Source organism: Moschus berezovskii, chromosome 19 (genome assembly GCF_049115385.1).
Source record: "Moschus berezovskii isolate FMDL1 chromosome 19, NW_MosBer_1.0, whole genome shotgun sequence".
NCBI classification, from domain to species: domain Eukaryota; kingdom Metazoa; phylum Chordata; class Mammalia; order Artiodactyla; family Moschidae; genus Moschus; species Moschus berezovskii.
The window spans coordinates 67,913,381-67,940,622 of NC_142478.1; the positions used below are offsets into that span (position 1 = coordinate 67,913,381).

The 27,242-nt window shown below is 50.2% G+C and overlaps 1 protein-coding gene across 3 annotated transcripts in view; it reads right to left on the bottom strand.

Annotated features, from left to right (window-relative positions):
* The window catches only part of WSCD2 (WSC domain sialate O sulfotransferase 2), a 112,721-nt gene that overhangs the window by 23,421 nt on the left and 62,058 nt on the right, over positions 1-27,242 (bottom strand). For 2 of the 3 annotated variants that reach the window (XM_055405640.2, XM_055405641.2), the window contains 2 exons: positions 15,324-15,438; positions 10,659-10,843 (listed from right to left, as the gene is read on the bottom strand). The exons of the other annotated variant lie outside the window; for it this stretch is intronic. In XM_055405640.2, the coding sequence (XP_055261615.1) occupies positions 10,659-10,843; positions 15,324-15,438 (300 nt within the window). The remainder of the gene's footprint in view (positions 1-10,658; positions 10,844-15,323; positions 15,439-27,242) is intronic. 3 annotated transcript variants of the gene reach the window in all.

The window sequence follows — 27,242 nt, forward strand, 5'->3', positions numbered from 1 at the left end:
GGGATTGAACCTGCATTTCCTGTGTCTCCTGCATTGGAAGGCAGATTCTTTACCATTGTGCCACCCGGGAAGCCCCCTTAGATAGTTATAGTCACATCAAACATGCTATTAGCTGGGAACTAGGCTGAATACACATGGCCTCGTTGAACACTTGCATAGCCCTGGTAGTATAAGGAGCCCCATTTTTAAGACAGGGAAACTCAAGTCTCAGAGGACTGAAACCAATTGATACAAGTCACCCAGATTATGAGGCAGAGCTAAGACTGGCATCTACATCAGATCTTTCCACTTTTGATGGTCTTATCAGATACTCTTCATGTGCCAGGCACTGTGTAAACACTTGATACACTTTATCCTCCTAATGACAAAGCAGGTCTCACTCTCCCCATCAAACAGAAGGGGAAACAGGCTCAGAGGGGGAAGTGATTCCCTAAGGCCACACAGCTGACAGGTATCTGGATTCCAGCCTGGGAACATCTGAGCTCTGAGTCTCTACACTCTGGGCTATCCCTCTCTAAGAAACCAGCCCCAGACCCTGTTTGAGCATTTCCAAAACACTGTGACGTGTATTCATTCCCCTTTGACCACTAACCATTCACAAAGCCAAGGCTGTCACTCTACGGTCTCTTGACATTGGAGTTTGATTCTCTTTGTGAAAAGTAAAAGTGTTAATGGCTCAGTCGTGTCCGATTCTTTTCGACCCCATGGACTGTAGCCCATTAGGCTCCTCTGTCCATGGGATTCTCCAGGCAAGAATACTGGAGTAAGTAGCCATTCCCTTCTCTGGGGGGTCTTCCCGATCCAGGGATCAAACTCAGGTCTCCTGCATTGCAGGCAGATTCTTTACCATCTGAGCCCCCAGGGAAGGGGCAGGCAAAAGTCTATGAATCTCCCTCCTTAGAGGAAGTAGAATTCCTACCCTGGCATCTCCCAGGTGGTCTTTTCCTGCCTTCCTGGATGCAGGGAGGCCAGACTGCAAGCTGGGAAGAAGGAAGCCTCTGTAAGCCCAGCACAGCTCAGAGAGGTCTCCCTTTGACATTTAAGCACCTGCTAGTGAGTCCCTGAACCTCCCAGCTTAGAAAGCAGAGCTGAACTGAATGCCCTGAATACCAAGTAAAGAGGTTTTCCAAGGCCTTAAAAGGCCAGAGGGGGATCAGAAGCTGCTGCTGCGGGTCTCCCTGGTCAAGGCGTCCACTGGGGTGGGAGGGGGAGGTGCACAGGTTTGAGAGGTTAGTTCTGAGAGCAGTTAGCCTGCCAGATGTGGGGTGTTTCTACAGCCCTGCCCATTCTGCTTTTAGAGGGAAACCGCGTGGATTCACAGTGACCCTTGTGATGTCCTGTGGGAAGGCTGGAATCCCAGGTGTCTGGGGAACACTTTGGAGGGCACCTCTCTCTGCAGGTTGCTCTCCATCATGGCTTGGTGATCAGAACACTGAGAATATGCAAGGTGGCCAAGATGCCTCATTTCTTCCATCTGTATAATGGGTCAGGGCTTCCCTGGTGGATCAAATGGTAAAGAATCAGCCTAGAATGTAGTAGACCCATGTTTGATCCCTGGGTTGGGAAGAGCCCCTGGGAAAGGGAAAGGCTACCCACTCCAGTGTTCTTGCCTGGAGAATCCATGGATAGAGGAGCCTGGAGGGCTACAGTCCATGGGATCGCAATGAGTCAGACATGACTGAGCGACTAACACGTTCAGAACGGGTCACCGGTTCTCCCTACTGCTGGTGCGAGGCTCTCTTATCTCTTACATCTGAAAACACAAGAGAAGTGGCCAGCCTGGATCCCTTAAATTTCCTAACACTCTCTGGTGATACAAAGAATTTTGGACTTCCATAGCACTAGATGGATGCCTTCCTGTTTGTAAAAGGTCTCTCGTGCCCAGCAGAAAGGGCACTGGTTTAAATTCAGACGGACCTGGGTGAGCACCTTTCACAGTTGTGTGTCCTTGGCCTGAACCTTGGTTTCATCTGTACTCAGGGATCATCATCTCTACCCTGCACAGTTGGGATGGAAGTTGATACAGTGGCAGCTACAGGGCCCGAGACCTACCCGGATTTAGTCAATGTCTCTTCCTGCTCCCTCTCCGTCACTTGACCATGATTGAAGGATGGCCAGACCCTATGTAGGAGACACTATCAGTGCCCATCAATACACTCCTGGCGCTCACCATCCCAGCACAGGCCTCCAGTGGCATCCTGCCAACACCTAGGGTGTGCGAAGGACGGACTACGCTTCCAGGGAATTAGTCTCCTTGGGAGCCGCCCTCAGCTGATGCCGGGTGACCTTTGGAGGAGGAACACTGCAGCTTCCTGCCCCTCTGATGGGACGTCTTTGAAGAACCCTCTCTACTGCCTTCCCAACGGGATTAAGCTTCCTCAGCAGTGATCTGCTTCGTAAAGGGTCTGTGTTGACTCCTTCCCTTTCCTGGTCTCGTGTCTTCATTCCGCTGGAGGTCCATCGTGGGGTCATCGTTCAAGTAAACCGAAGCTCACAGCCTCGTCTCTGGGGGAATCCAGCTCAAAATATCTTGGGTCTTTGTGCATTCTTGATTCCCAAGGGGAATCCTGCGCGAAGTTCAGAGCTGCTGCTCTTCACAGCCTGCAGTCTGTGAGAATGGCGCCCCCTGGAGTTGTGCAGTACACAGATCCTGGACAGTAGCAGTAACCCTGAGTAATGCCTTCCTAATGAGCAACCCTTGCTCAAGTAGAGCAATGAAGGAAAATAATAAGCTGTTAACTGTATGTCTTTGATGTCAAGCATGTTACGTGTGTGTGTGTGTGTTTATCGCTCAGTCATGTCCGACTGTTTGCCACCCCATGGACTGTAGCCCACCAGGCTCCTCTGTCCATGAGATTTTCCAGGCAAGAATATTGGATTGGGTAGTTATTCCCTTCTCCAGGGAATCTTCCTGACGTAGGGATCGAACCGAGGTCTCCTGCATTGCAGGCAGATTCTTTACCGTCTGAGCCACCAGGGAAGCCCTGTTGGCTCAGACGGTAACATGTTACCTCAGTTAATCCTCAAAACAACCTAAGCAGCAGATGATGCTATTATCCTGTATCGCAGCTGGAGATCCTGAGACGTAACAAGATTTGATGGGTATTACGGACACGACTAAGTGACTTCACTTTCACTTTTCACTTTCGTGCACTGGAGAAGGAAATGGCAACCCACACCCAGTGTTCTTGCCTGGAGAATCCCAGGGCTGGGGGAGCCTGGTGGGCTGCTATCTATGGGGTTGCACAGAGTCGGACACGACTGAAGCGACTTAGCAGCAGCAGCAGCAGCAGCAGTATAGCTCACACAGCTAGTGGGGCACAGAGTTGGGATCTGGCTTCAGTCTTACTTGACGTCACATCCTAGGTTCCCACCTCTTTGCTATTCTGCAGGAGGCCTATCAAATTCCAAACTGGTTGGGCTCCGGAGACCCCGTGCCAGCCACCTGAATTTCCCAGAAACCCTCTCAGGCTCCACAGGAGGGGTCCAAGGATCACAAAAGCCCGTGCCCCACATTCAGATAATGTCAGCTCTTCATTGCCAGGCCAGCTGGGATGGTGCGTGACCTTGGCAGCTTGGGGCTTTTTTACTAGCAAGAGGCGAGCAGAGCAACTGTGCATCAGCTCTCTTGACTAGGGGCAGCACAAGTCTCTCTGAAGTCCATCATCTCTTTGTTCTGGGGCTTCAGAAAAATGAGGGAAACGCCACTAGGCATCAGCTTAAAGGCAGGCGAGGAAGAGTTCTCCTTGGTTTGAAAGAGGCCACCACCCCCCCAGGGTAATTAGGCCAAGCTCTACTGCATTCAAGATGCCGGTGAGGAGGAAAGGCAGTGAGCTGGGAGCTGTTAATGGCTACCTATAATCAGAGGGAGATTGAATTACACAAAGAGCCTAACTGTCCGAGGAGAATTCAAAACCAGCTATTTTTAGGCATCACCAAAGGCTCCTGTGAGCTGTTGGAAATTCAAATAACTTGAGCTGGGTGCTGCTCGGAGTGAATTGAGGAGTTTTCATTTTAGGAAGGAAGATGCATCACCATTACTCCAAACAGGCACTGTGCTTTCTCGATTTTATCTCACATGGCCGTCATAGCCATCTTTCAGGGTTGGAACTGTCCCCGTTTTACAGATGAGGCACTGGGGCTCAGAGAGAATAAGTGGCATGGTCAAAGTCAAAACAGCAAGTCAGTGAAAGAGCTGGGATAGAAACGATGTGTGCCTGATCTTGAAACCTACATCCAGAGTCTTCCCTCGTGGTCCAGTGGCTAAGACTCCATGCTCCCAATGCAGGGGGCCCGGGTTCAATCCCTGGATGGGGAACTAGATCCCTCATCCTGAAACTAAGACCTGGCAGAGCCAAACAGAGAAATGCAGAAAACCCCTGTATCCATTGCTCCCATAGCCTTCCTGGAGTCTGGTTTGGGGAGAAGTGTAAGCTACTTTCCCCTCACCACGACACAGGAGAACAATTTTCTGGCTGTCATGTCTCAACCATACACAGCATGATGACCCATCTGAATTACAAAATTCAGGGATCCCAGGCATATATCAAGGGAAAGGAAAGGCCTCCAGGCCTGGCAAAGAAGGAGCTAGACATGGTCCCTCCCTCCATCCAGTGTGACTTTCCATGGTCATCTGGGGCTAGATGGGGAGGTGGTTAAAGAGTATAGTGAGCAGAAAGGGCAAGCATTGCGCCAAATTTCCCTTCTAACCTTCAACAGACGAAGCATTGCTAGAGCTAAGAACGGCACACGACGTACACTATGTAAATTGTAAACCGTAAGTCAAGATCTAGTGTTTCAGTGATAACACAAGCTTCATAGAGCTTTCCTTGTGGCTCAGCGGTGAAGAATCCACCTGCAGTGCAGGAGCCACAGGAGATGCGGGTTCGATCCCTGGGTCGGGAAGATTCCCTGGAGGAGGGCATGGCAACCCATTCCAGTATTCTTGCCTGGAGAATTCCATGGACAGAGGGGCCTGGCAGGCTACCATCCACGGAGTCGCAAAGAGTCGGACGTGACTGAAGCAACTTAGCATGCATGCACAATGTAAGCTTCATAATAGTTTCATCAAAGAGAAAAAAAAAAAAGAGGGAAAAGGACCGAGTCCTGGGAGAGGCTGGTCTGCAGTCATGGGGGTTTTGTTGTCAGTCAGTAAATCGTGTCTGAATCTTTTGTGACCCCATGGACTGTAGCCCGCCAGGCTCCTGTGTTCACAGGATTCCTCAGGCAAGTATGCTCGAGGGCGTTGCCATTTCCTTCTCTAGGGGATCTTCCCTCCCCAGGGATCAAACCTGCACTGGCGGGTGGATTCTTTACCACTACGCCACCATAAAGCCCATGGGGCTTTTAGGCAGCACCGAAGGATGGTCAGCACCACGGACAGCCACCCATGGGCCCCACATATATATGTATTCTGTGTAATTCTAGTGAACATTGCAAAGCAAATCTTGCAAGAATCTTTCAGGTAAATGGAATTTCTTGCAACATCATAATATTCTCAAATCACCAGCAGGTCTCTGCCCCTGGGAGGAGAAGCCACACTTGCTGACACATTTAGCAAACTGCTGTGAAAAATGTAATCCAACCAAGAAGGAAGTCCATTTCTCGGTCCTTTTGTAACAAGGGCAAAGAGTCCCTGTGCCCGGGAGTCTATGTCAAGGAAGAATAGCAGGGTTCCTGCAGACATTTTCTCTGCCAACCTTTTAATGCTCTCACTGCTGTAGGAGCATTCCATCACCTCGGAGACACAGAGGCTGGCTCCCCACACGAGGCTGGCTCCCCACACAAGGCCAACACCCCATGCAAGGCCAACACCCCACCAGAGGGGTGCTCAGGAGACAGTAAGCCTCCTTTGGATCTTCACAATCATCAAGAGCTCTGTGCCACTGCCCAGGGAGACACAATTAGGACACAGTGTCAATACAAACTAACGACTCTACAAATGGAATCTGGTTTCTACCACCCCTGTCTCCTGGAGCATTTGCTCACTGCCCTGCCTAAAGTAATACATGCCAGTGTCATGTGCCGGTGGAAGGCCTCCCTTTCTAACTTATTTGTGTATAAATCAGATCTCAGGAATGGGAAACCAAGCATGTCACTGAGCCACAGCAAAGACACTGGATATTCTGTGTCAGGTAGAGACAGGAGACAGGGCAAAAGGAGAGATCAGGGGTCATGGAAGAAAAGAGGTAGGTCAGACCAAGGAGCACTCCCAAGGGAGAGGCAATGAGGTCCAGAATCCAACACAAGAGGTCAGGTTGTTTGTAGGGCTATATCGCGTTAGCACCCAAACCAGAGTCAGAGAACTGGGTTCCAGCCTAAGTTCAGTCCCTAACAAGCACTGTGGCCTTGAAAACATCAGGCCTGCCCACTGTCCACTAAAATGAACTCTTGGCTTTTGCACACTCTGTTCCTCTGTCCTGATTTCTCCCCCACCCTTTGGCAATGTGTCTTGAGTTTGAATATCCTCATCTTTCACACCAGGCAAAATCCTGTGCATCTTTCAAGGCCCTAACCAGACAGCCTTCTTCTGTGGAGCCACCCCCAGGGCTGTTGAGTCTGGCCACTTGTGCTTTTTAGGCATCAGCTTCTAAAGCTGCAAAATGGAACATCAGCAAGGAAGGTGCTTCCAATGGGCCATTCAAAACATAACCTTTGCTGATCCTGGATTTTTGCCCTCAGCTGGATACGTGACTCTTCCTTTCACCTGGAAATCTTAGAATGAGATTCGGCTCAAATGTTGCTTTCTTGGCTATATATACATCACCACCCCCTTGCCCACTTGAGCAAACCCCACTGGTCTTGGGTCTGCCTGTCCACTAGACGGTGACCACCTTGACAGCAGAGACTATGCTTGGTTTTCCATTCTCCTCTCCAAGCCTAAGCCACAGGGGAGCTCACCAAAGGTTTTGGTTCAATGAACAACCCTCATGCTCTCTCCCAATACCGTGTTGCCAACTGGGAGCCCACGAGGAGTTCCAACCTGACCAACCATCTGTCTCCTTATCCAAGCCACCTCCATTCTCCTCTCAGCCACAGTAGCCTTGAGGTTAGCAAGGCTTAGATTCCCTTCTGTAGCCTCCTACTGGAGGTGCCCAAGCTTCAAACCTTGTACAGTGACAATTCAGAACAACTGGGGTGGACTTAGACTCCAGGACTCCTCTCTTGGTAGAAATGAATGGGTTCCCCATCTTGAATGTATGGATGGAACCTTCCTTTCTCAGATGGAACAGGGTACCACTGCAGAGGCAGGTGAGCCGAGGGGCACAGCAGCATTCCCAGCAGCCTCAGGGGTCTCTTACCAGCAACCACCCGATCAGCCCACCCCCTCACTGCTACCAAGGCAAAACACACCCGAATGTAAGAGAATCTCATTTTCACATTTCAGGTAATTGAAAAAAAAGTCTTTGATGGTCCATGAGGCTGCTATTGCTTGGGCTTCTTAAGTGGCTCAGTGGTTAGAGAATCCGCCTGCTGATGCAGGAGACCCGAGTTTGATCCCTGGGTTGGGAAGATCCCCTGGAGGAGGAAACAGCAACCCACTCCAGTATTCTTGCCTGGAGAATTTCATGGACAGAGGAGCCTGGCAGGCTACAGCCTATGGGGTTGCAAAGAGTCGGACACGACTGAGAGACTAAGGACACACGCGTGAGACGGTTATTACACCTGGTGATCTCAGTGGTGGGTGTATCTGAGTGTGTGTGAGTGTGGCGGGGGAGGAGAGCAAGAGACAGAGGCGGAGACGAGGCAGGAGAAGGCTCATGTTACCCAGCCACTCTGACCATTAAGCAAGAGGTCTGGCTGATAGTGGCTGATGACATCCACAGCCCACTTCTTGTTATCTAGCTCAGCATCATTCACCAGAATGTACTAGTGGCTGCAGCTTTCCCTCCAAATACACATAACCTTAAGGGCATCTCTTCTTATGGTCAAAGTCGCCATCCAAATAATGTAAATACTGGCATAAACAGAATCAGTAGTGGACTTCCCTGGCAGTCCAGTGGTAAAGAATCCGCCTGTCAATGCAGGGGACGTGGGTTCGATCCTTGGTCTGCGGGAAGATTCCACACGCCGCAGAGCAGCTAAGCCCGTGTGTCACAACTCCTGAGCCCTCGTTCTGGGGCGTACGAGCCACAGCTACAGAGCCCGTGCGCCCTAGAGTCCGTGCTCCGAAACAGGCGTAGCCACGGCGATGAGAAATCCGTGCGCCCTAGAGTCCATGCTCTGAAACAAGCGTAGCCACGGCGATGAGAAATCCGTGCGCCCTAGAGTCCATGCTCCAAAACAAGCGTAGCCACGGCAATGAGAAATCCGTGCGCCCTAGAGTCCATGCTCCGAAACAAGCGTAGCCACGGCGATGAGAAATCCGTGCGCCCTAGAGTCCATGCTCCAAAACAAGCGTAGCCACGGCAATGAGAAATCCGTGCGCCCTAGAGTCCATGCTCCGAAACAAGCGTAGCCACGGCAATGAGAAATTCACGCATCGCGACGAAAAGCCGCCGCCGCTCACCGCAACTGAAGCAAACCCGCGTGTGGCAAGGAAGACCCAGCACGGCCAAAACCAACAAATAATAAAGAAAGCAGTACTGGGGACGATGACTGCCATCAGATGGAAACATCACTACCCTAATGGCCAAACCAGAAACTCGCTGCGCGGACATCATCCAGCCTGGATTTCACACCTGTCCCCCGTGTCCTCTGCCAGCCGGGCCCTCACACCTGGGTGAACTGAGGCAACAATGGGCAGGAGACGGTACCTCCGTTTCTAGAAATCAGCCGCTTTGCAAATTGGTGGCACGCTTGACCCTGCTGCAGAGCAAAGCGTGAACAGAGCTTCAAAAACATATGGCTTGGAAAACAACACATTATCAAGGAAACCAGCAATGAATTTTTTTATCAGCGATGATATTCACATGGAAGAGGCCTTTCTCTGCATGCACACAGGTGTTAAGTTTCTGCCGAGTCCACCTGAGTGGGCAGGACTACATTCTGGGCGGACCTTGTCAGTTCCACTGAGGTCTGCTGCTGCTGCTGCTGCTAAGTCACTTCAGTCGTGTCCGACTCTGTGTGACCCCATAGACGGAAGCCCACCAGGCTTCCCCATTCCTGGGATTCTCCAGGCAAGAACACTGGAGTGGGTTGCCATTTCCTTCTCCAATGTGTGAAAATGAAAAGTGAAAGTGAAGTTGCTCAGTCGTGTCTGACCCTTAGTGACTCCACGGACTGCAGCCTACCAGGCTCCTCCATCCATGGGATTTTCTAGGCAATAGTACTGGAGTGGCTTGCCATTGCCTTCTCCGCCACTGAGGTCTAGGGACTTATTATTATTCACGGTGTGGTCCATGGACCAGCAGCCTTCCATCACCTAGGACCTCCTTGGAAATACAGAATCTCACCTGCTGAGTCAGAGTCTGCATTTTAACAAGATCTCCCTGGGATTCCCCAGCACGTTCAAATTTGAGATTTGTAGTTCTGGATTCCTGTTTCCACCTCAGGACCTCATCAGAAGAGTACCCAGGACACACCTCAGCCCTCTGTCTTTCATCAGGGCCATTAGCTCTGCTTACAGGTCTGAACGTCAGCTCTGAGGTCACAAGGCTGTGTGACCCTGGGCAGGCTTACTTAAATTCATTAAGCCTCAGTTTCCTCACTGTAAAATGGAGATGATTAACCATGGCAACTGCCTGAAAAGTCTGTAGGGAAGGGAAACAAAATCAGGCTTGCAATGGGCTTAGCGCGGTGCCCGGCGCACAGCAGATGCTTGAGAAACAAACATTAACTGCTACTAAACAGCCAGAGAAGGAACATTGGGACAATATCCACAGAGGAGGGGGTGGCTCCTGTCCTCGCCTAATCACACCCTTCCCTCCCTCAGTCTGAAGGCTGGAGAGTTTTTCTCATAAGATCAAAACATCGGCAAGTGAGGGATAAACTGTCTTTGCATGCATGCATGCTAAGTCACTTCGGTTGTGTCCAACTCTTCTCGACCCTGTGGACTGTAGCCCACCAGGCTCCTCGGTCCATGGGATTCTCCAGTCAAGAACACTGGAGTGGGTTGCCATGCCATCCTCCAGGGCATCTTCCAAATCCAGGGATCAAACCCTTGCCTCTTACATTTCCTGCATTGGCAGGCCAGTTCTTTACCACTAATGCCATCTGGAAATTGTCTCTATGGGAGCATTAAAGACATAAGCTATGGGACTTCCCTGGCAATCCAATGGTTAACTCCACGCTTCAGTACAGGCGGCCTCGGTTCAATCCCCATCAGGGAAGGAAAATCCCACATGCTACATGGCACGGCCAAAAGAGAAAAATTAACAGATAAGCTCTGGAGTTGGTTGAAATCCTCTGCTACTTGTGTGACACTGAGCCTCAGTCTCCTCATCCGTAAAGCCGGAGTGGGTGAATGTGCGGTTTGAGGGGTCATGGCGAGGATCAGGTGTGCTCTTCCAAAGAAAGCACTTCGAAACGATGGCGTGTTTGCTGCTGGCACTATCATCGTCACCATCGTTAGGGACAACCTGCTTTCAGCCGACCAGGAAGGACAGGCCGGGTCAGGCTCTCGGTGTCTGCCGATGGGGAAGGGGGCCCGGCTGGAGGCGAGGCTGGGGCAGGGTGGGGGCGGCCTGGGAGGGCGCGGGGCGGGGCGACTCACGTACACCTGCGCGCTGACTCCTGGGCCAGCTGCAGCCGGTAGACGGACAGGCGGTTGGCTCCCCCGCACACGCTGCCGCGCTCGCCCTTGCAGTCCATGTCGCACTCCGCCTCGCTCACGTTTGCCGCCTGGATCTTGTGGCCGCAGTAGCACTCGGCACCGAACTCCAGCCCAGCGTACAGGTAGCCCCTGGGGGAGGCTGCTGTCAGGCCAGGGTGCCCGTCACCATGGAGACCCCATGGTGGAGGTCGGGGAGTCGTGGCCAGGGAGGAGGTCCCGGGGGATGGGTCGGCTCTGGGGACTAGGAGTCCCCGGGCGGAGACAGGGACACAGATGCTGAAGGTGGGATGACAGAGAGACCCCTCGGGGGAGGAAAGAGGGGACCTCAGGGGACAGAAGACCCATCCACAGTGGACAGCGGGTAGACAAGAGGCTTCAGGAGATGGGGAGACCCCAGGGAAAGGAGGAGACTGGGGTGGGGGTCTCTCCCGATTTTCCTGGAAGCGGGAGGGGGGAAAACAAGGGAGGCTGTGGGGGTCAGGGAGACCTAAGGAGATGTGGGGGACAGGGATGCTCCAAGGGACATCAAGATCGAGACTAAGGAGACCCCGCGAAGCTTGTGGAGGCTGAGGAGTCTGAAAGTCTTGCAGGTGCAATGGTCAAGAAGCCAAGAAGGATTACAGGGAGGTCCTGGGGGGGGGGTGCAGGCAGGGAGACTCAGGGAGGGGACGAGACCCCAGGGAGACCCCTGGCTTCCATCCCTGTCTGAGGTCTCACACCCCCTCTACACTTCGCCACACAGACACACCACGCCACGTTCACAGCCACCCACATACACCGTCAGCGTCCTTGACACACACCACACCCTTCCAGCCCTGTGGCCTCTTTGTCCTCCCTGCTCTGCGGTCTTCCCTGTCCACAGCCAGGAGCCAACCACAGGTGCAGAGTCTAGCCCCTTTATTCCCGGAAACACCACCCAGGGATGATACCTCTATGTCCCCCGAGAGAAGTCGGGCCCAGGAGACGGGGCAGGGGACTCTCGCATCTCTCTGGAAAACCAAGGTCACATATCCAGCCAAGTAAAAAAAACTCCTTTCCTTAAAACAAAAATGAAATCCAGGCACTGCGACATTTTCCTTTTTTTTTTTTCACAGCTATGGAATCATTTCCTAAAAAGGACTCTTGGTAAGGATCCGTCTGTAAACAGATGAAAAGGGAATTGCTTGTTCTGGCTTCAGGGGTGGGTATGAAGTGGTGGGGGGAGGGGAGTAGGATGCCTGCTCAGCCCTCTTGCCCACTTGTGTTCTCTGAGGCACTTTCCAAAATCGAGAAAGGTTCCTGGGGACGGGGGGCAGCCTGCAAAATACTGGTCCTGCAAGAAGTGACTTATCGGGGGTGTCAGTTCACGCATTCCGGGGGCTAGCTGGAGACACAGACCCACCCAGTCTCTGAATACCACAACTACTCGGGGTGGCATGCAACCACAGGATCACCTGGGCAGATGCAGTTGTTGTTCAGTTGCTCAGTCGTGTCTGACTCTTTGCAGCCCATGGATTGCAGCACGCCAGGCTTCCCTGTCCTTCACTGTCTCCTGGAGTTTGCTCAAACTCATATCCATTGAGTTAGTGATGCCATCCAACCATCTCATCCTCTGTCATCCCCTTCTCCTCCTGCCCTCAATCTTTCCCAGCATCAGGGTCTTTTCCAATGAGTCAGCTCTTTGCATCAGGTGGCCAAACTATTGGACCTTCAGCTTCAGCATTAGCCCTCCCAATGAATACTCAGGGTTGATTTCCTTTAGGACTGACTGGTTTGATCTCCTTGCAGACGCAGTTCAGTTCAGTTGAGTCACTCAGTTGTGTCCGACTCTTTGTGATCCCATGGACTGCAACATGCCAGGCTTCCCTGTCCTTCACCAACTCCTGGAATGTGCTCAAATTCATGTCCATCAAGTCAGTGATGCCATCCAACCATCTCATCCTCTGTTATCCCCTTCTCCTCCCGCCTTCAATCTTTCCCAACATCGGGGTCTTTTCCAATGAGTCAGTTCTTTGTATCAGGTGGCCAAAGTATTGAAGTTTCAGCTTTAGCATCAGTCCTTCCAATGAACACCCAGGACTGATATCCTTTAGGATGGACTGGTTGGATCTCCTTGCAGTCCAAGGGACTCTCAAGAGTCTTCTCCAACACCACAGTTCAAAAGCATCAATTCTTCGGTGCTCAGCTTTCTTCATAGTCCAACTCTCACATCCATACATGTCTCCTGGAAAAACCTTAGCCTTGACTAGATGGACCTGTGTTGGCAAAATAATGTCTCTGCTCTTTAATATGCTGTCTAAGTTGGTCATAGCTTTTCTTCCAAGGAGCAAGCGTCTTTTAATTTCATGGCTGCAGTCACCGTCTGCAGTGACTTTGGAGCCCCCAGAATAAATTGCAGACGCAGTAGGAGCAGCTTGAACTGTCTGGGCATCTTGGGGCTGGGTCAGCCTCCTTCCACGTCCCTGTCTCTCCGGAGCCTTGGTGTTCAGGTGTCCCTCGGGCCCATCACGTATAACTGCACCCACTGATGGAAGGGCCATTACTGGGCAGCAAGAGCTTTTAAAGTTTCCCAGCTGGATGTGAAAGTCAGAGCAGCGGTGCTCCAACCATGGTCCCAGGACCAGCAGCATCCAGTATCATCTGGGAACTTGTTAAAAATGCAAATCCTCGGGCCCCACCTCAAACCCAACAAATCAAAAACTGGGGGCGGGGGTGGGGCCCAGCAATTTGTTTTGAAAGATCCCAAGTGAGCTTCCCTGATAGCTCAGTTGGTAAAGAATCCACCTGCCATGCAGGAGACCCCGGTTCGATTCAAGGGTCGGGAGGATCCGCTGGAGAAGGGATAGGCTATCCACTCCAGTATTTTTGGGCTTCCCTTGTGGCTCAGCTGGTAAAGAACCTGCCTGCAACGCGGGAGACCTGGGTTCGATCCCTGGGTTGGGAAGATCCCCTGGACAAGGGAAAGGCTACCCACTCCAGTATTCTGGCCTGTAGAATCCCATGGGCTATATAGTCCATGGGGTCGTAAAAGTCAAACACGACAGCGACTTTCACATCCCAGTTGATGCTGACATATGCGTCCTGGAGCTCACAGCTTGGATGCAGAGACAAGCACGTAACTAGAAAAGGGCTGCACAGTGAGATGAGGGTGAGATGGAATAAATCACAGATGGTGGAAATGCAGGAGGCACCCAGCATGCCTGGGGTGGCAGGAGAGCCTTCTCAGGAGGCGACAGCCAAGACTGAGCTTCAGAACATGAGTCAGATCAACTTGTGTAGTTCAGTTTGGTTCCGCACACGCTTGTTGGCAGCCCACACATGCTTCCAGATAGAGCCAGAGGTGAGTCAGCCAAGGCTCTGCCCCCAAGGGGCTCCCCAGCTAGTCGGGGAGACAGAAGCATGAGCAGCCTTGGGCCACAGAACAGCAAGAGCTTACACTTGCTCTCTGCCAGGCGCTGTTCTCAAACATTTGCTTTGCAAATACTAAATTTTCAGCCCCCACAAGACCCCTCTGAGGGCATGGCCCCTGCGATTTACCTCTGTCTCCCCACAGTCCAATAAATAAATTAATCAATCAATATCCTAGAGAGCTGGGAGTCTCTTCTAAGCTGGAGGTGGTCCTGAGTTCAGGATTTTGATGGTGGGCTGTTCTGGAAGCTGATTATAAAGACAGTGTTTCCTAATCAGGGAGACAGGGAAGGGTCCCTCGGCTACCCACTTGCCCATTTCCACTCCAGCCATGCAGCTGAGCTCTTTCAGAGCTTGTGACCTCCAGAGGCAGCAGGCTCGAGTCTGAAGGTCAGCATGTTAGAGGCCTCCCCCAAACCGCCACGGGTCAGGGACCCAGGGCACGGGGGAAGAGCAGGTCTGCTCACAGCTTGGTGCCTCCCAGGCCTGGTTCCCAGGCCTGGCCCCAGGGTCCCCACTTGCCAGTCCTCTGGGGCCTGTCTACTCTCAAAAAGTCAGCTCCCTCTCCTTAGGGCATGTTCTCATTGAGAACATCATTTTCTCCTTAGATTGGAAAACATTGCCTGGACAGGTGAGTGTTTCTCCCTGGGACAGGAACAAATAGTTTCTTGGCTAGGGAACCACGAAATATCCCTGATTGCAGGCTCCCACCTCAGCTTTCCCACAGGCATCTCACAAGCCTCATGCCCACAGACTCACACTTGCCTGCACGTAAACACTCACTTGAGCTTCTCCCACAATTCTGGACCCTTGCCAACATATCCACAGAGACTCCGGCACTCACAGCCACTATTATTTAAAGTCAATTCGATGTTGGCATTAAGCTCACAAACATATCACCCTGCAGAGTGTACCCTGTAAACTCACACCTAGGCACTGCCTCACAAAACTGCACAATCACAGATTCCTACAGACCAACTCCCTACGCTTGATCTCCAGCGTCCATGAGACAGGTTCCTCTGTCCACGGGATCTTTCAGGCAAGAGAATGTGCACACGCATGCCCCCCCGCCACACACACACACTCTTGCATCACCCTTCCCTTAAAGTCACACGTCCATCCTTCATCATGCCCTCCCACGGAACAAAGAAAGACCACCACAGGTAGGAAGCTGCGAAGGAAGGGGTCTGAATGCAGGGAGCCTGGGATGCTGGGGCCCTACCGTTCTGCACAGTTGTCCTGGCAACGGAAGACGGTCATCTTTTTGTAGTCGAAAAAGGACACGCCTCGAAGGGCCCGGCTCTGGGTGTCATCCAGGTGGCAGCCGATGTACTTAGCTTTGGGAAGACGAGAAAAGTCAGAGCTGGGCTGGTGGGGGAGGGGGACAGAGCTGAAAGGCTTTCAGAAGTGACAAGTGTGCCTCTGGCTATGTGGCTTTGCTGACCTCTTGGCACCAGTTCCTTCCTCTGAACAGTCAAGTGGAAACAAGAGAGACTGGAACTCACGTGCATGGGCAGAGCTTGGCCTATGGGGGCGGTGGAGTCCCGTGGGTAAGGCTGTGGGCCCTGGAGGTCAGCAGAGGGGAGGAAGGGACCTTCCATAGCCAGGGTTAAGGTCACACCCCTGGGCTCTACTGATGAAAACTGGGCACCAAGCAACCCAAGCTAACCTAATTCCCTAAGCACCAAGCACACGAGACTCTAATTAAGACAGCTCTGAAGAGCTTGATAAGTTGACAGCCTGCTGTCATTTCTACAAGATGACTTAAGGTTGTTTTCTTTTTTTCTTGGAAGGAACACTGGGCTTGGACATCTCAAGATCCAAGTCACCATTTCACTTTGGTGACATTCCAGTGCATTCAGGCCAGTTAATCTCACTGAGGCCAGTTTCCTTCATTGTGGGGATGAAAATATCGGCCCAATGAGGTTAAAATGGACTTATCTGTATAAACATTTCTTCCACAGGGTCTTGCATATAATAGGCACAAAGTTAAGGTGAGTGGAATAAGAAACGAGCCATTCATAGCGCTGTTTTAAGTTCCTCACAGTTTCCCCACCTTGTGAGCCAAGGTAAATGCTTTCATCCAGAAGGAAATATTTTTTTTTTTACAGATTCTGTTTGATGTGGGTCATTTTTAAAGTCTTTATTGGATTTGTTACAGTATGACTTCTGTTTTCTGTTTTGGGTTTTGGCTGTGAGGCACGTGGGATCTTAGCTTCTCAACCAGGGAATGAATTCACACCCGCTGCGCTGGGAGGTGAGGTCGTAACCACTGGACCACCATGGGAGTCCCCCAGATGAAAATTTTAAATTATGTGAAACAACCATCCAATGATGGACCATTCAGTTTTCTTAGATTAGTACGTGCGTTCCTGTACTTCTTGGTTAATAGCACATGAAGATGGTACTTTACGGTGTATCACGCCTGTTCCCGTGTGTCCTTACAATCATTATTAATTTAGACATGCACTTCGCTAAGTGCTTTACACATACTGTCTCAGTGGATCCTTAGAATGAGCCTGTGAGGGAACTGTTAATATTCCCAGTCAGTGGAGAAGAGGAAGCTGACGCCCCGAGAGGCTAAGTCATCTGCCCAAGGAAACAGCTTATACCCGTGGGGCTGGGTTTGGACCCAAGCAACCCAGGCCTCAGAGCCCATGTTCTGAACTACTGCAGTGCTTGCTTCTCTTTGCTTTTTCTTTTTTAAAGACTATTTTTTTCCCTGCTGCGCACCATGTTAGAGTCTTTACTGAATCTGTGACAATATTGTTTCTGTGTCATGTTTTGGTTTCTCACTGGGAAGTATGTGGGATCTTAGAGCTCCTGTCCCCGACTGGGGATCAAACCTGTGTCCCCTGCACTGGAAGGCGAAGTCTTAACTGCTGGACCACCAGGGAAGTCCCTCTTGTTTCTCCTTGAATCTGGGGACCTTTGCAATGACCCAGGTGCAGGGGCTCTCGGCATGCTTAAACTCTGTTCTCCGATGATTGAACAGAGACCCAGAAAGGAGAAGTGAGCCATCCCAGACCTGAAACTAATTTATGGTGGAATAAAGATTTAAATTTAGGTCTGTGGACCCCAAACCAGTGCCCTTTGTGCTCTTGCATTTGGGAGTCACTGGAGGTGAGCCTGAGGACCCAGCCAGCCCCTGGAATTAAACGGCCCTCCTGGAGAATGATTGAGGGAAATGCTACATGCCACCTGATCTCATTCAGGCCGAGGCTGCTGTCGATTTAAACTGTGGGCTCCTCGCCCCTCCCCCTCACTCATGGTGGAGAACAGGGTCTAGCAGAGGATACAGGCTTGTTAAGAAGCAATTGTGTCCCCTCAACACCGCCCTGGGAAGTGCAGAATTTGTCAGCCTCGCTGGAGATGTGTCTCAACCCTGATCACCTTGAATTTCTTTCATAAGACAGAGGTGATTTGGTCGACTAAGAACAGTCCATCTTTAAAAGAAAGATTGCCTCCCCGGAGCAGGGACATCAGGTGGTGACAGCTCCGGAGAAGCCGACATCGTGTCACTGTGCTTGTTCAACAATGGATGACTCTTCTGTGTCACAGTGGGAAACATGGCCCAGGGAGGGGTGTGTGAGTGTGTGTGTGTGTGTGACGTTTACATCTGGGCTGGGAGAGAGAACGTCCATGGGCCGTTGTTGGCAAGCAACCTTAGTTCACTAGTTCACTAGAGGACAGAGTGTCCAAGGATGCGCAGGAGGAGGGAAAAAAAGGAGGAAGGAGAGGAAGGGAAGGGGAATTGAGGGAACCGCTGTTTATTTTGGCAGAATGAGGTCATTGCCATCAGATCGAAAGCTGTGTGTGTGCGCTAGGGGGAATATGCATTGAGTACCTACTATGTGCCAAGCCTCATTTAAACAAATTCAGTCCTCTCACCCTTCTTATCAACCCATCTTATAGATGAAGAGACTGATCCTAATGAATCTCTCTGTCTTAGAAGTGAATCTTTGTATTTGGTGTACGGTATGTGCTTTCAGACTGATCCCCACTCATGTTACTCCATCTCACTCGTTTCTAAGTAGAATTCGAAACTATGCAATCTGCCTGTGTGCATACTGCTTGGAAGCATCTCGCTTAAAATTTAAGCCCAGATCTGTCCTTCAGCCATTGTACATTTGAGGAGGCTTCGTTTCCACTTGGCCCTCAGGATCATAAGGTGCCACACTGAGTCCTGAGGGAGATGAGTGCTCACGACCCAGAAATGCTGGGCTTGGAGCTGGATGTACTGTGACCGTGGGTGGTCTCTCCAGAGGGTGAGGGTAGGTGCATTTGACTCTCGGTGGGATTGTGAATTGTGTTAGATGAGAGCTTTATAATCAGATTAACAGGAGTGTGAGCGTATGTGCACACATGTCCCCCGTAGGGTGGATGGTGGGCTGTCATGGTACCCTTAGTGCCTTCAGATCACCTATCCTCGTATTTTTCTGTTGCACGCATGTGTGCATGCTCAGTCACACCCCACTCTTTGCAACCCCCATGGACTGTAGCCCGCCTACCAGGCTCCTCTGTCCATGGGATTTTCCAGGCAAGACTGCTGGCGTGGGGTGCCATTCCCTTGACCAGGGGACCTTCCTGAGCCAGAGACCAAGCCTGCACCTCCTTCATTGGCAGGCGGACTTGGACCACCAGTGCCACCTGGGGAGCCCTTACCTGCTCTGATCTTGGGGAGACACTGACCTTGGAAGAGCCAATCACATTGTACCTGCCATCAGCCAGTGATGGATGGCTCTGGGGAAGGACACATGACCTACTCTTTGGATTCTTGTAGATTAAAGCTGGGAGAAAGAAATCTGTCTCCCTTGAGTTGTGACACTGGTATTCTCTAAGCCCAGAACTACCAACAGCCAAGATCCCTGGCACAAAGTCAGTCTGTGCAGGAGAACCAAGCTAAGTCAGAAGCAAGCAGAGATGACAGTTAGGAAGAGAGTGGCACAATTCATTCATTTGACAACCTAGCCCCTTTGGTAGTTTGGTGACAAGACACACTAGATTTTCTTCTTTGGCTTAAGCTGATTCAAGATGGGTTTTTTGTCACCTGCCATCAAAGGCGGAGAAGGCAATGGCAAGCCACTCCAGTACTCTTGCCTAGAAAATCCCATGGATGGAGGAGCCTGGTAGGCTGCAGTCCGTGGGGTCGCTAAGGGTCGGACATGACTGAGCGACTTCACTTTCACTTTTCACTTTCACACATTGGAGAAGGAAATGGCAACCCACTCCAGTGTTCTTGCCTGGAGAATCCCAGGGACGGGGGAGCCTGGTAGGCTTCCGTCTATGGGGTCACACAGAGTCGGACACGACTGAAGTGACTTAGCAGCAGCAGCAGCAGGCTGCCCTTTCTTGTGTACCACACTTAGTCTCAGCTTGGGAGAAAGGCTTCTCCATCCTGCCAGAGAGACCTTCCTGGAGGGATGATGGGAGACGGAGGGTCTTTTGGAAGAGGAGTTAATACTTGACCGTAGGTCCATCTGCCCCAAAGCTTGGGCTTTTAAACGCTGTACCACCCCTTCCCTAACCCTCCCACCAGGCCAGGCAGCAGGCTGAGATGACCCACACCACAGCCGCTCAAAGACTTGTTGTGGGAACAGATGAACCTCCATTTCTTCCTCTGTCCAAAGGAGGGAAAAAGAGGCTCACGGTCCCCTTCACTGATGCTCTGGAGAAGTGTGGGCATGCTATATACTATGACCTGACGGATGGGCTGAGCTCTTTGGGTCAGGAAACAGATACTGCATCTGTTTCCTCCTTGCCCTGGGCAAGGAAGGGCTGGTGACGCTTTCCCTCCTGACCCTTCAGTGCAGGCTGTGGCCAACACAACCGGTGGCCCTATCTCTGGAGCTCTATCACCCAGTTAGCGATAAGCTTATGGTGGGGTGGGGGGTGGGAGGGGGTGGGCTACCATCCAGCCCACTTCCGATTTTCTTCAAGTTCTGCCGTAGTGGCAGAATCTCCCGGAGACGAGGGGGGAGGTCGGGTATGTAAAACAGGGACAAAATTCACAGGCCACTCGAGGGTGAATTAATGGCTGAGTTCATATAATCTATCAGCTCATCGGAGCAGCCATCCGAATATCGCTGAAACGGCAAAGTCCCGTCCCAGCCTGGCTATTTATCTCATGCGCAGAAACCAGCGAGGGGTGAGCCCAGGAGAGCACAAGCATCTGGAAAAGAGCTTTCCTGACTGTTTCCCCCGCTTTCCTTTCCTTTTTTTTCCCTCTTTTGCTTCAATTAATCTTCCTTGTCAAGCAACTTTGCTCTCTTCAATAAAGGTAATTTGTTAAGAGGATTGCTAAACATGTGCTAATTTGTATTCCTCTTATTTATTGTTTGTGAGTAGATTTGCAGACAGGCGGTATTAGTGTTCTCAAGGACCGGTTTCAGAATCTACCAGATCTGGGTTCTAATCCTGACACTGCAAGTAGCCTGCGCGGTATTACTCAAGGTCCTGCCTAAAAAGTGGAAATAAAACATCAGGGTGTAGGATTTCCCTGGTGGTCCAGGAGTTAAGAATTCTCCTTGCAGTGCAGGGGACGCAAGTTCAATCCCTGGTTGGGGAAATAAGATCCCACGTGCCTCGGAGCGACCAAGTTCCTGTTTGCTGTGACCACTGAGCCCACACCACAGCTAGAGAGTCAGTGGGCCGTGACCAAAGATCCCACATGATGTAAAGAAGATCCCGCGTGCCATAGCCGAGACCAGACACAGCCAAATAAATGAAATAAAAATTGAAAAAAAAAAACCAACATAAGGGTATTTGGGGTTGAACTATGCCCCTCATACAAATAAATCAGCTGAAGTCCTAAGCCCAGTACCTCAGAATGTGACCTTCTTTGGAAACAGGGTCACTTCTGATGTAATTAATTATGCGGTGATACACTGACCTAGAGCCAGACATCTTGGAATGTGAAGTCAAGTGGGCCTTAGAGAGCATCACGACGAACAAAGCTAGTGGAGGTGATGGAATTCCAATTGAGCTATTTCAAATCCTGAAAGATGATGCTGTGAAAGTGCTGCACTCAATATGCCAGCAAATTTGGAAAACTCAGCAGTGGCCACAGGACTGGAAAAGGTCAGTCTTCATTCCAATCCCAAAGAAAGGCAATGCCAAAGAATGCTCAAACTACCGCACAATTGCACTCATCTCACACGCTAGTAAAGTCATGCTCAAAATCCTCCAAGCCAGGCTTCAGCAATATGTGAACCGTGAACTCCCAGATGTTCAAGCAGGTTTTAGACAAGGCAGAGGCACTAGAGATCAAATTGCCAACATCCGCTGGATCATGGAGAAAGCAGGAGAGTTCCAGAAAACCATCTATTTCTGCTTCATTGACTATGTCAAAGCCTTTTACTGTGTGGATCACAATAAACTGTGGAACATTCTGAAAGAGATGGGAATACCAGACCACCTGACCTGCCTCTTGAGAAACCTGTATGCAGGTCAGGAAGCAACAGTCAGAACTGGACATGGAACAACAGACTGGTTCCAAATAGGAAAAGGAGTACGTCAAGGCTGTATATTGTCACCTTGCTTATTTAACTTATATGCAGAGTACATCATGAGGAACGCTGGGCTGGAAGAAGCACAAGCTGGAATCAAGATTGCCGGGAGAAATATCAATAACCTCAGATATGCAGATGACACTACCCTTATGGCAGAAAGTGAAGAGGAACTCAAAAACCTCTTGATGAAAGTGAAAGAGGAGAGTGAAAAGGTTGGCTTGAAGCTCAACATTCAGAAAACAAAGATCATGGCATCTGGTCCCATCACTTCATGGGAAATAGATGGAAAAACAGTGGAAACAGTGTCAGACTTTACTTTTTTGGGCTCCAAAATCACTGCGGATGCTGATTGCAACCATGAAATTAAAAGACGCTTGCTCCTGGGAAGGAAAGTTATGACCAACCTTGATAGTATATTAAAAAGCAGAGACATTACTTTGCCAACAAAGGTCTGTCTAGTCAAGGCTATGGTTTTTCCCGTGGTCATGTATGGATGTGAGAGTTGGACTATGAAGAAAGCTGATCGCCGAAGAATTGATGCTTTTGAACTGTGGTGCTGGAGAAGACTCTTGAGAGTCCCTTGTACTGCAAGGAGATCCAACCAGTCCATTCTAGAGGAGATCAATCCTGGGTGTTCATTGGAAGGACTGATGCTAAAGCTGAAACTGCAATACTTTGGCCACCTCATGCGACGAGTTGACTCACTGGAAAAGACTCTGATGCTAGGAGGGATTGGGGGTGGGAGGAGACAGGGACGACCGAGAATGAGATGTCTGGATGGCATCACCGACTCTGTGGACATGAGTTTGAGTGAACTCCGGGAGTTGGTGATGGACAGGGAGGCCTGGCGTGCTGTGGTTCATGGGGTCGCGGAGAGTCGGACACGACTGAGCGACTGAACTGACTGACTGACTGGAGTAGGTGGGTCCCCACCCAACATGACTGGTGTCATACGAAAGCAGCAAGCGGCTCTCTGAAGTCCCAGAGACACAAGGCGTGGAAACAGAGGCAACAACTGATGTTTTGCAGTTGCAAGGAGGCCAAGGGCTCCTGCCGATGCCAGAAACTGGGGGAAGGCCTGCAAGAGAGTCCCTCTTAGGGGCTTTGTGAGCCTGTCTTGATGTTGGGCTTTTAGCCTCCTGAATTGCAAGGTAATACATCTTTGTTGTTTCAAGCCACCCAGTCCATGGTACTTTGCTATAGCAGCCCTTGAACACCAGTACGGGGGTATTTAAAAAAATATTATTATTTGGCTGCTCTGGGTCTTTAGTTGCAGCACATGAGACTTTTTTTGGAAAGAAATGTGTTTATTTGTCTTATGCTGGGCTGTGCTCGGTCTTCGTTGCGTGGGCTTTCTTTCTAGCTGCGGTCCTTGGGCTTCGCATCATGGTGGCTTCTCTTGTTGCGACACATGGTCTCCAGGGTGCTTGGGCTTCAGCAGTCATGGCTCCCAGGCTCTGGAGCACAGGCTCAGTAGCTGTGGCTCATGGGCTTAGTTGCTCCATGTCATGTGGGGTCTTACCGGACCAGGGATTGACCCCGTGTCTTCTGCCTTGGCAGGCAGATTCTTTACCTCTGAGCCACCAGGGAAGCCCATCTTTAAGTTGAGGCAAGTTAACTCTTAGTTGCAGTGGGATCTAGTTCTCCCACCAGGGATTGGACCTAGCCCCCCCTGCATTGGGAGCATGGAGTTTTAGCCACTGAACCACCAGGGAAGACCCTACAGGGGTATTTTTTAAATTGACCGTAAGAAAAAAAAAATTGACTATCAGATTGATCTCTTCGTAGAAGAGAAATGGTTACTTTCTTGCTGGGGATTCTTCACTATCTTGCAAAGTTGTCCTTCAGGAGGATCACTCCAGTGCACTCCAGTCTGGGCTTCCTTGTGCAGGAAATTCCATTCCTGGAATTCCTGCTCATATCTAGGCTCCCTTGGGGTAGAAGGGACACATCTTTCACTTTGGTCAGGGCCCAAGGATCCTACAGGCTCAGCTCAACTGTCTCCTCCCCCCAGGAAGGCACAATATAGCCCCATGACCCAACCGGATCCCTCCCTTGGGATCCCAGAGTCCCCTGGTTTACCCCATCTTAACACTTTTCTAAACAATTTTCCAAGTACTGAGCATTATTTTTTCAGATTATGAAGAATTTAGGCCCACTGTGGAAGAATTTTTAAGAAAATGAAAAAGTGCTACAGTGGGGGAGGGCATGACATGATGCTGTATCTACAGTGTTCTGTTGTTTAGAAATCACCGACTCAGCTCTGTCAGATGGTGAAGGACAGGGACGCCTCGAGTCCTGCAGTCCATGAGGTTGCAGAGTCAGACTTGACTTAGTGACTGAACAACAATTCTTTAGAAATAAACCCATAGGGAGGAAACAGGGTGATAAAGGTGATACCTCAACAGTGTTGATCATGACTGTTGTTGGATGGTGGGCCTCTGGGCTATTTTAACTTTTCTCTCTTTTTGCTTTGTATTCTAATTTTTCTACAATAAGCATATGTGACTTGGATAATCAAGAAAAAAGTTATATTTTAAAATATAATTCATCTTTTTACTTGTCTTTCTTTCCCCTGGGGGGTATGACTATTTTTCAGACCAAAAAAAAAAGAGAGAAAAACGTGTGCTTGATTCAGTCTTGTGTCTCCACCTCCCAGCACAGGGCAGGGCAAACAGACGTGCAATAAATACAGAACGAATGAATGGATGGAGTTGGGATTCCATTAAGAGTCGGACATGACTGAGTGACTGAGCAACGAACAACATAGCTCAGTGGCTAAGAATAAGAGCTTTGGGGGCTTCCCTGGCGGCTCTGATCTTTTTCAGGCAACAATTAGAACTGGACATGGAACAACAGACTGGTTGCAAATCGGGAAAGGAGTATGTCAAGGCTGTACATTGTCACTATGTTGATTTAACTTATATGCAGAGTACATCATGCAAAATGCCAGGCTGGATGAAGCACAAGCTGGAATCAAGATTGCCGGGAGAAATATCAATAACCTCAGATACGCAGATGACACCACACTTATGGCAGAAAGTGAAGAGGAACTAAAAAGCCTCTTGATGAAAGTGAAGGAGGAGAGTGAAAAGTTGGCTTAAAGCTCAACATCCAGTATTCTTGCCTGGAGAATCCTGGGGACGGGGGAGCCTGGTGGGCTGCCGTCTATGGGGTCACACAGAGTCGGACACGACTGAAGCAACTTAGCAGCAGCAGCAGCAGCAACATTCAGAAAACTGAGATTATGGCATCCGGTCCCATCACTTCATGGCAAATAGATGAGGAAGCAATGGAAACAGTGTCAGACTTCATTTTTTTGGGCTCCAAAATCACTGCAGACGGTGATTGCAGCCATGAAATTAAAAGATGCTTGCTCCTTGGAAGAGAAGCTATGACCAACCTAGACAGCATATTAAAAAGCAGAGACATTACTTTGTCAACAAAGGTCCGTCTAGTCAAGGCTATGGTTTTTCCAGTGGTCATGTATGGATGTGAGAGTTGGACTATGGAAAGCTGAGAACTGAAGAACTGATGCTTTTGAACTGTGGTGTTGGAGAAGACTCTTGAGAGTCCCTTGGACTGCAAGGAGATCCAACCAGTCCATCCTAAAGGATATCAGTCCTGAATATTCATTGGAAAGGTTGATACTGAAGCTGAAACTCCAATATTTCGACCATCTGACGCGAAGAGCTGACTCATTTGAAAAGACCCTGATGGTGGGAAAGATTGAAGGCATGAGGAGAAGGGGATGACAGAGGATGAGATGGTTGGATGTCATCATCGACTCTATGGATATGAGTTTGAGTAAACTCCAGGAGTCGGTGATAGACAGGGAGGCCTGGTGTGTTACAGTCCATGGGGTCACAAAGAGTCTAACACGACTGAGCGACTGAAATGAACTGAACTGAACTTGTGGCTCAGTGGTAAAGAATCCACCTGCCAGTGCAGGAGACATGGTTTGATCCCTGATCCGGGAAGACACCACATGCCTCAGAGAAGCTAAGCCTGCACACCACAAAGCCTGCACCGTTGAAGCCTGCTTGTCCTAGAGCCCATACCCTGCAACGAGAAGCCACTACAATGAGAAGCCCATGCACCCTTACTAGAGAGTAGCTCCCGCTAGCTGCAACTAGAGAAAAGCCCATGCAACAACAACGACCCACCACAAACAAAAACAAATAAACAAGTTTTTTTTTTTTTTAAAAAGAAGAAGAGCTTTGGATGTAAACAAGAGTCGGGTTGGAGTCTGCTCTGCCACGTGGCAGCTGTGCGACATGGAACAAGTCCTTTAACCTCTCTGAGCCTGTTTCTTCATCTATGAAAAAGAGTTTAACGCTTCCTACAGACATGAGGCTGAGTATGAGCACACAGTCTGACCCAGAGCTGACCCTCCATAACCTGCATAGATTGCATCTTCTGCTGGAGGCGGTGGGGAGTGGGAGCCCTGCGGTCGGTTCCAAAAATGCTGACTAAATCTCCTGTGTCCTTCTGCAAGCCCAGCCCAACACCCTCTGTAATCTGGGGTGGGGGAAACAGAAACAGCACAGATTTTGAAATCAAACTGGAGTCGGCTCCTGGCTGTGCTCCCGACAACGGGGTCACCTAAGGCATGTCACCTCACCTCTGTTCTCTCCTGCAGGATTACAATATTAATAATAGCCAGTATGCACTAAGTGCTTACTGGGCTCCAGGGTCTGTGCTGAACTCTGTCTGTGCACTGAGAACTGAGACGACGTAGGGCTTAGGCTTCAAGTGTAAGAGCCAAACCTCCCGGGTTCAATATCGATTTGTCCTCTCCTCCTGCTGGTTAACCTCGGGCAGCTTACCTAACCTCTCTGTGCCTCTGTTTCCTCCCCGGAAGGGGGAGTTAATGACAGTGTCTACTTAACTGGGCTGCCAAGAAGACTGGGATGTAACAGTTGCAAAGTGTTTAGAACAGTGCCTGGCATTTAGAGAGCATGCCATCGATATATCTTGTATAATCATCACAACAGACATCTGATGTTAAGTACCTTTTACCTCCCAAAGGAAACTGAGGTGACCTGCCCAAAGCCGCACAAGCCATTGTAGGACCGGGATTTGAACCCTCATGTGGCTGCTCAGAGCACTGGATCTCGAAAGCCTAGCAAGGTGACTGGCACATTGCAGGTGCCAGCTCCACCCAGGAAGTCAGACTTCCTGCCCAGCCCCAGCCCAGCCTGGGAGCAGTTCCACCCTCCCTTCCTGTCCCATGATGAGCTCAGAGTCCTTTACAGCTTAAGGCTTGCATCGCTGCATCAAGCAGAGCCCTTGCCAACTTTAGATAAAAACCAAATGTGTTTAGCATCAGGTCAAGGAAGCGTCTCGTTTTTATTAGCGTTAATCTAATATGTTGTCTTTCCTTGCCGAACTCTGAATAAGTCAATCAAGGACAGTCTGAATTTGTGTTTTCTTAATAGACCGCCTGATTTCAAAGCTGCCTGCTGAGAGCTCTGCGCTCCAGGCTTCTTTATTTTCTCTTCCGTCTCTCTTTACACTTTATAAACTACCTAAGATTTCCAGAAGCAAGGGGTGGGGGAGCATGGTAGAGAAGAAGGCTCACAAGCTTTGGAATTAAATGAACCTTGCTTCAAACCTCAGTTCCTCTA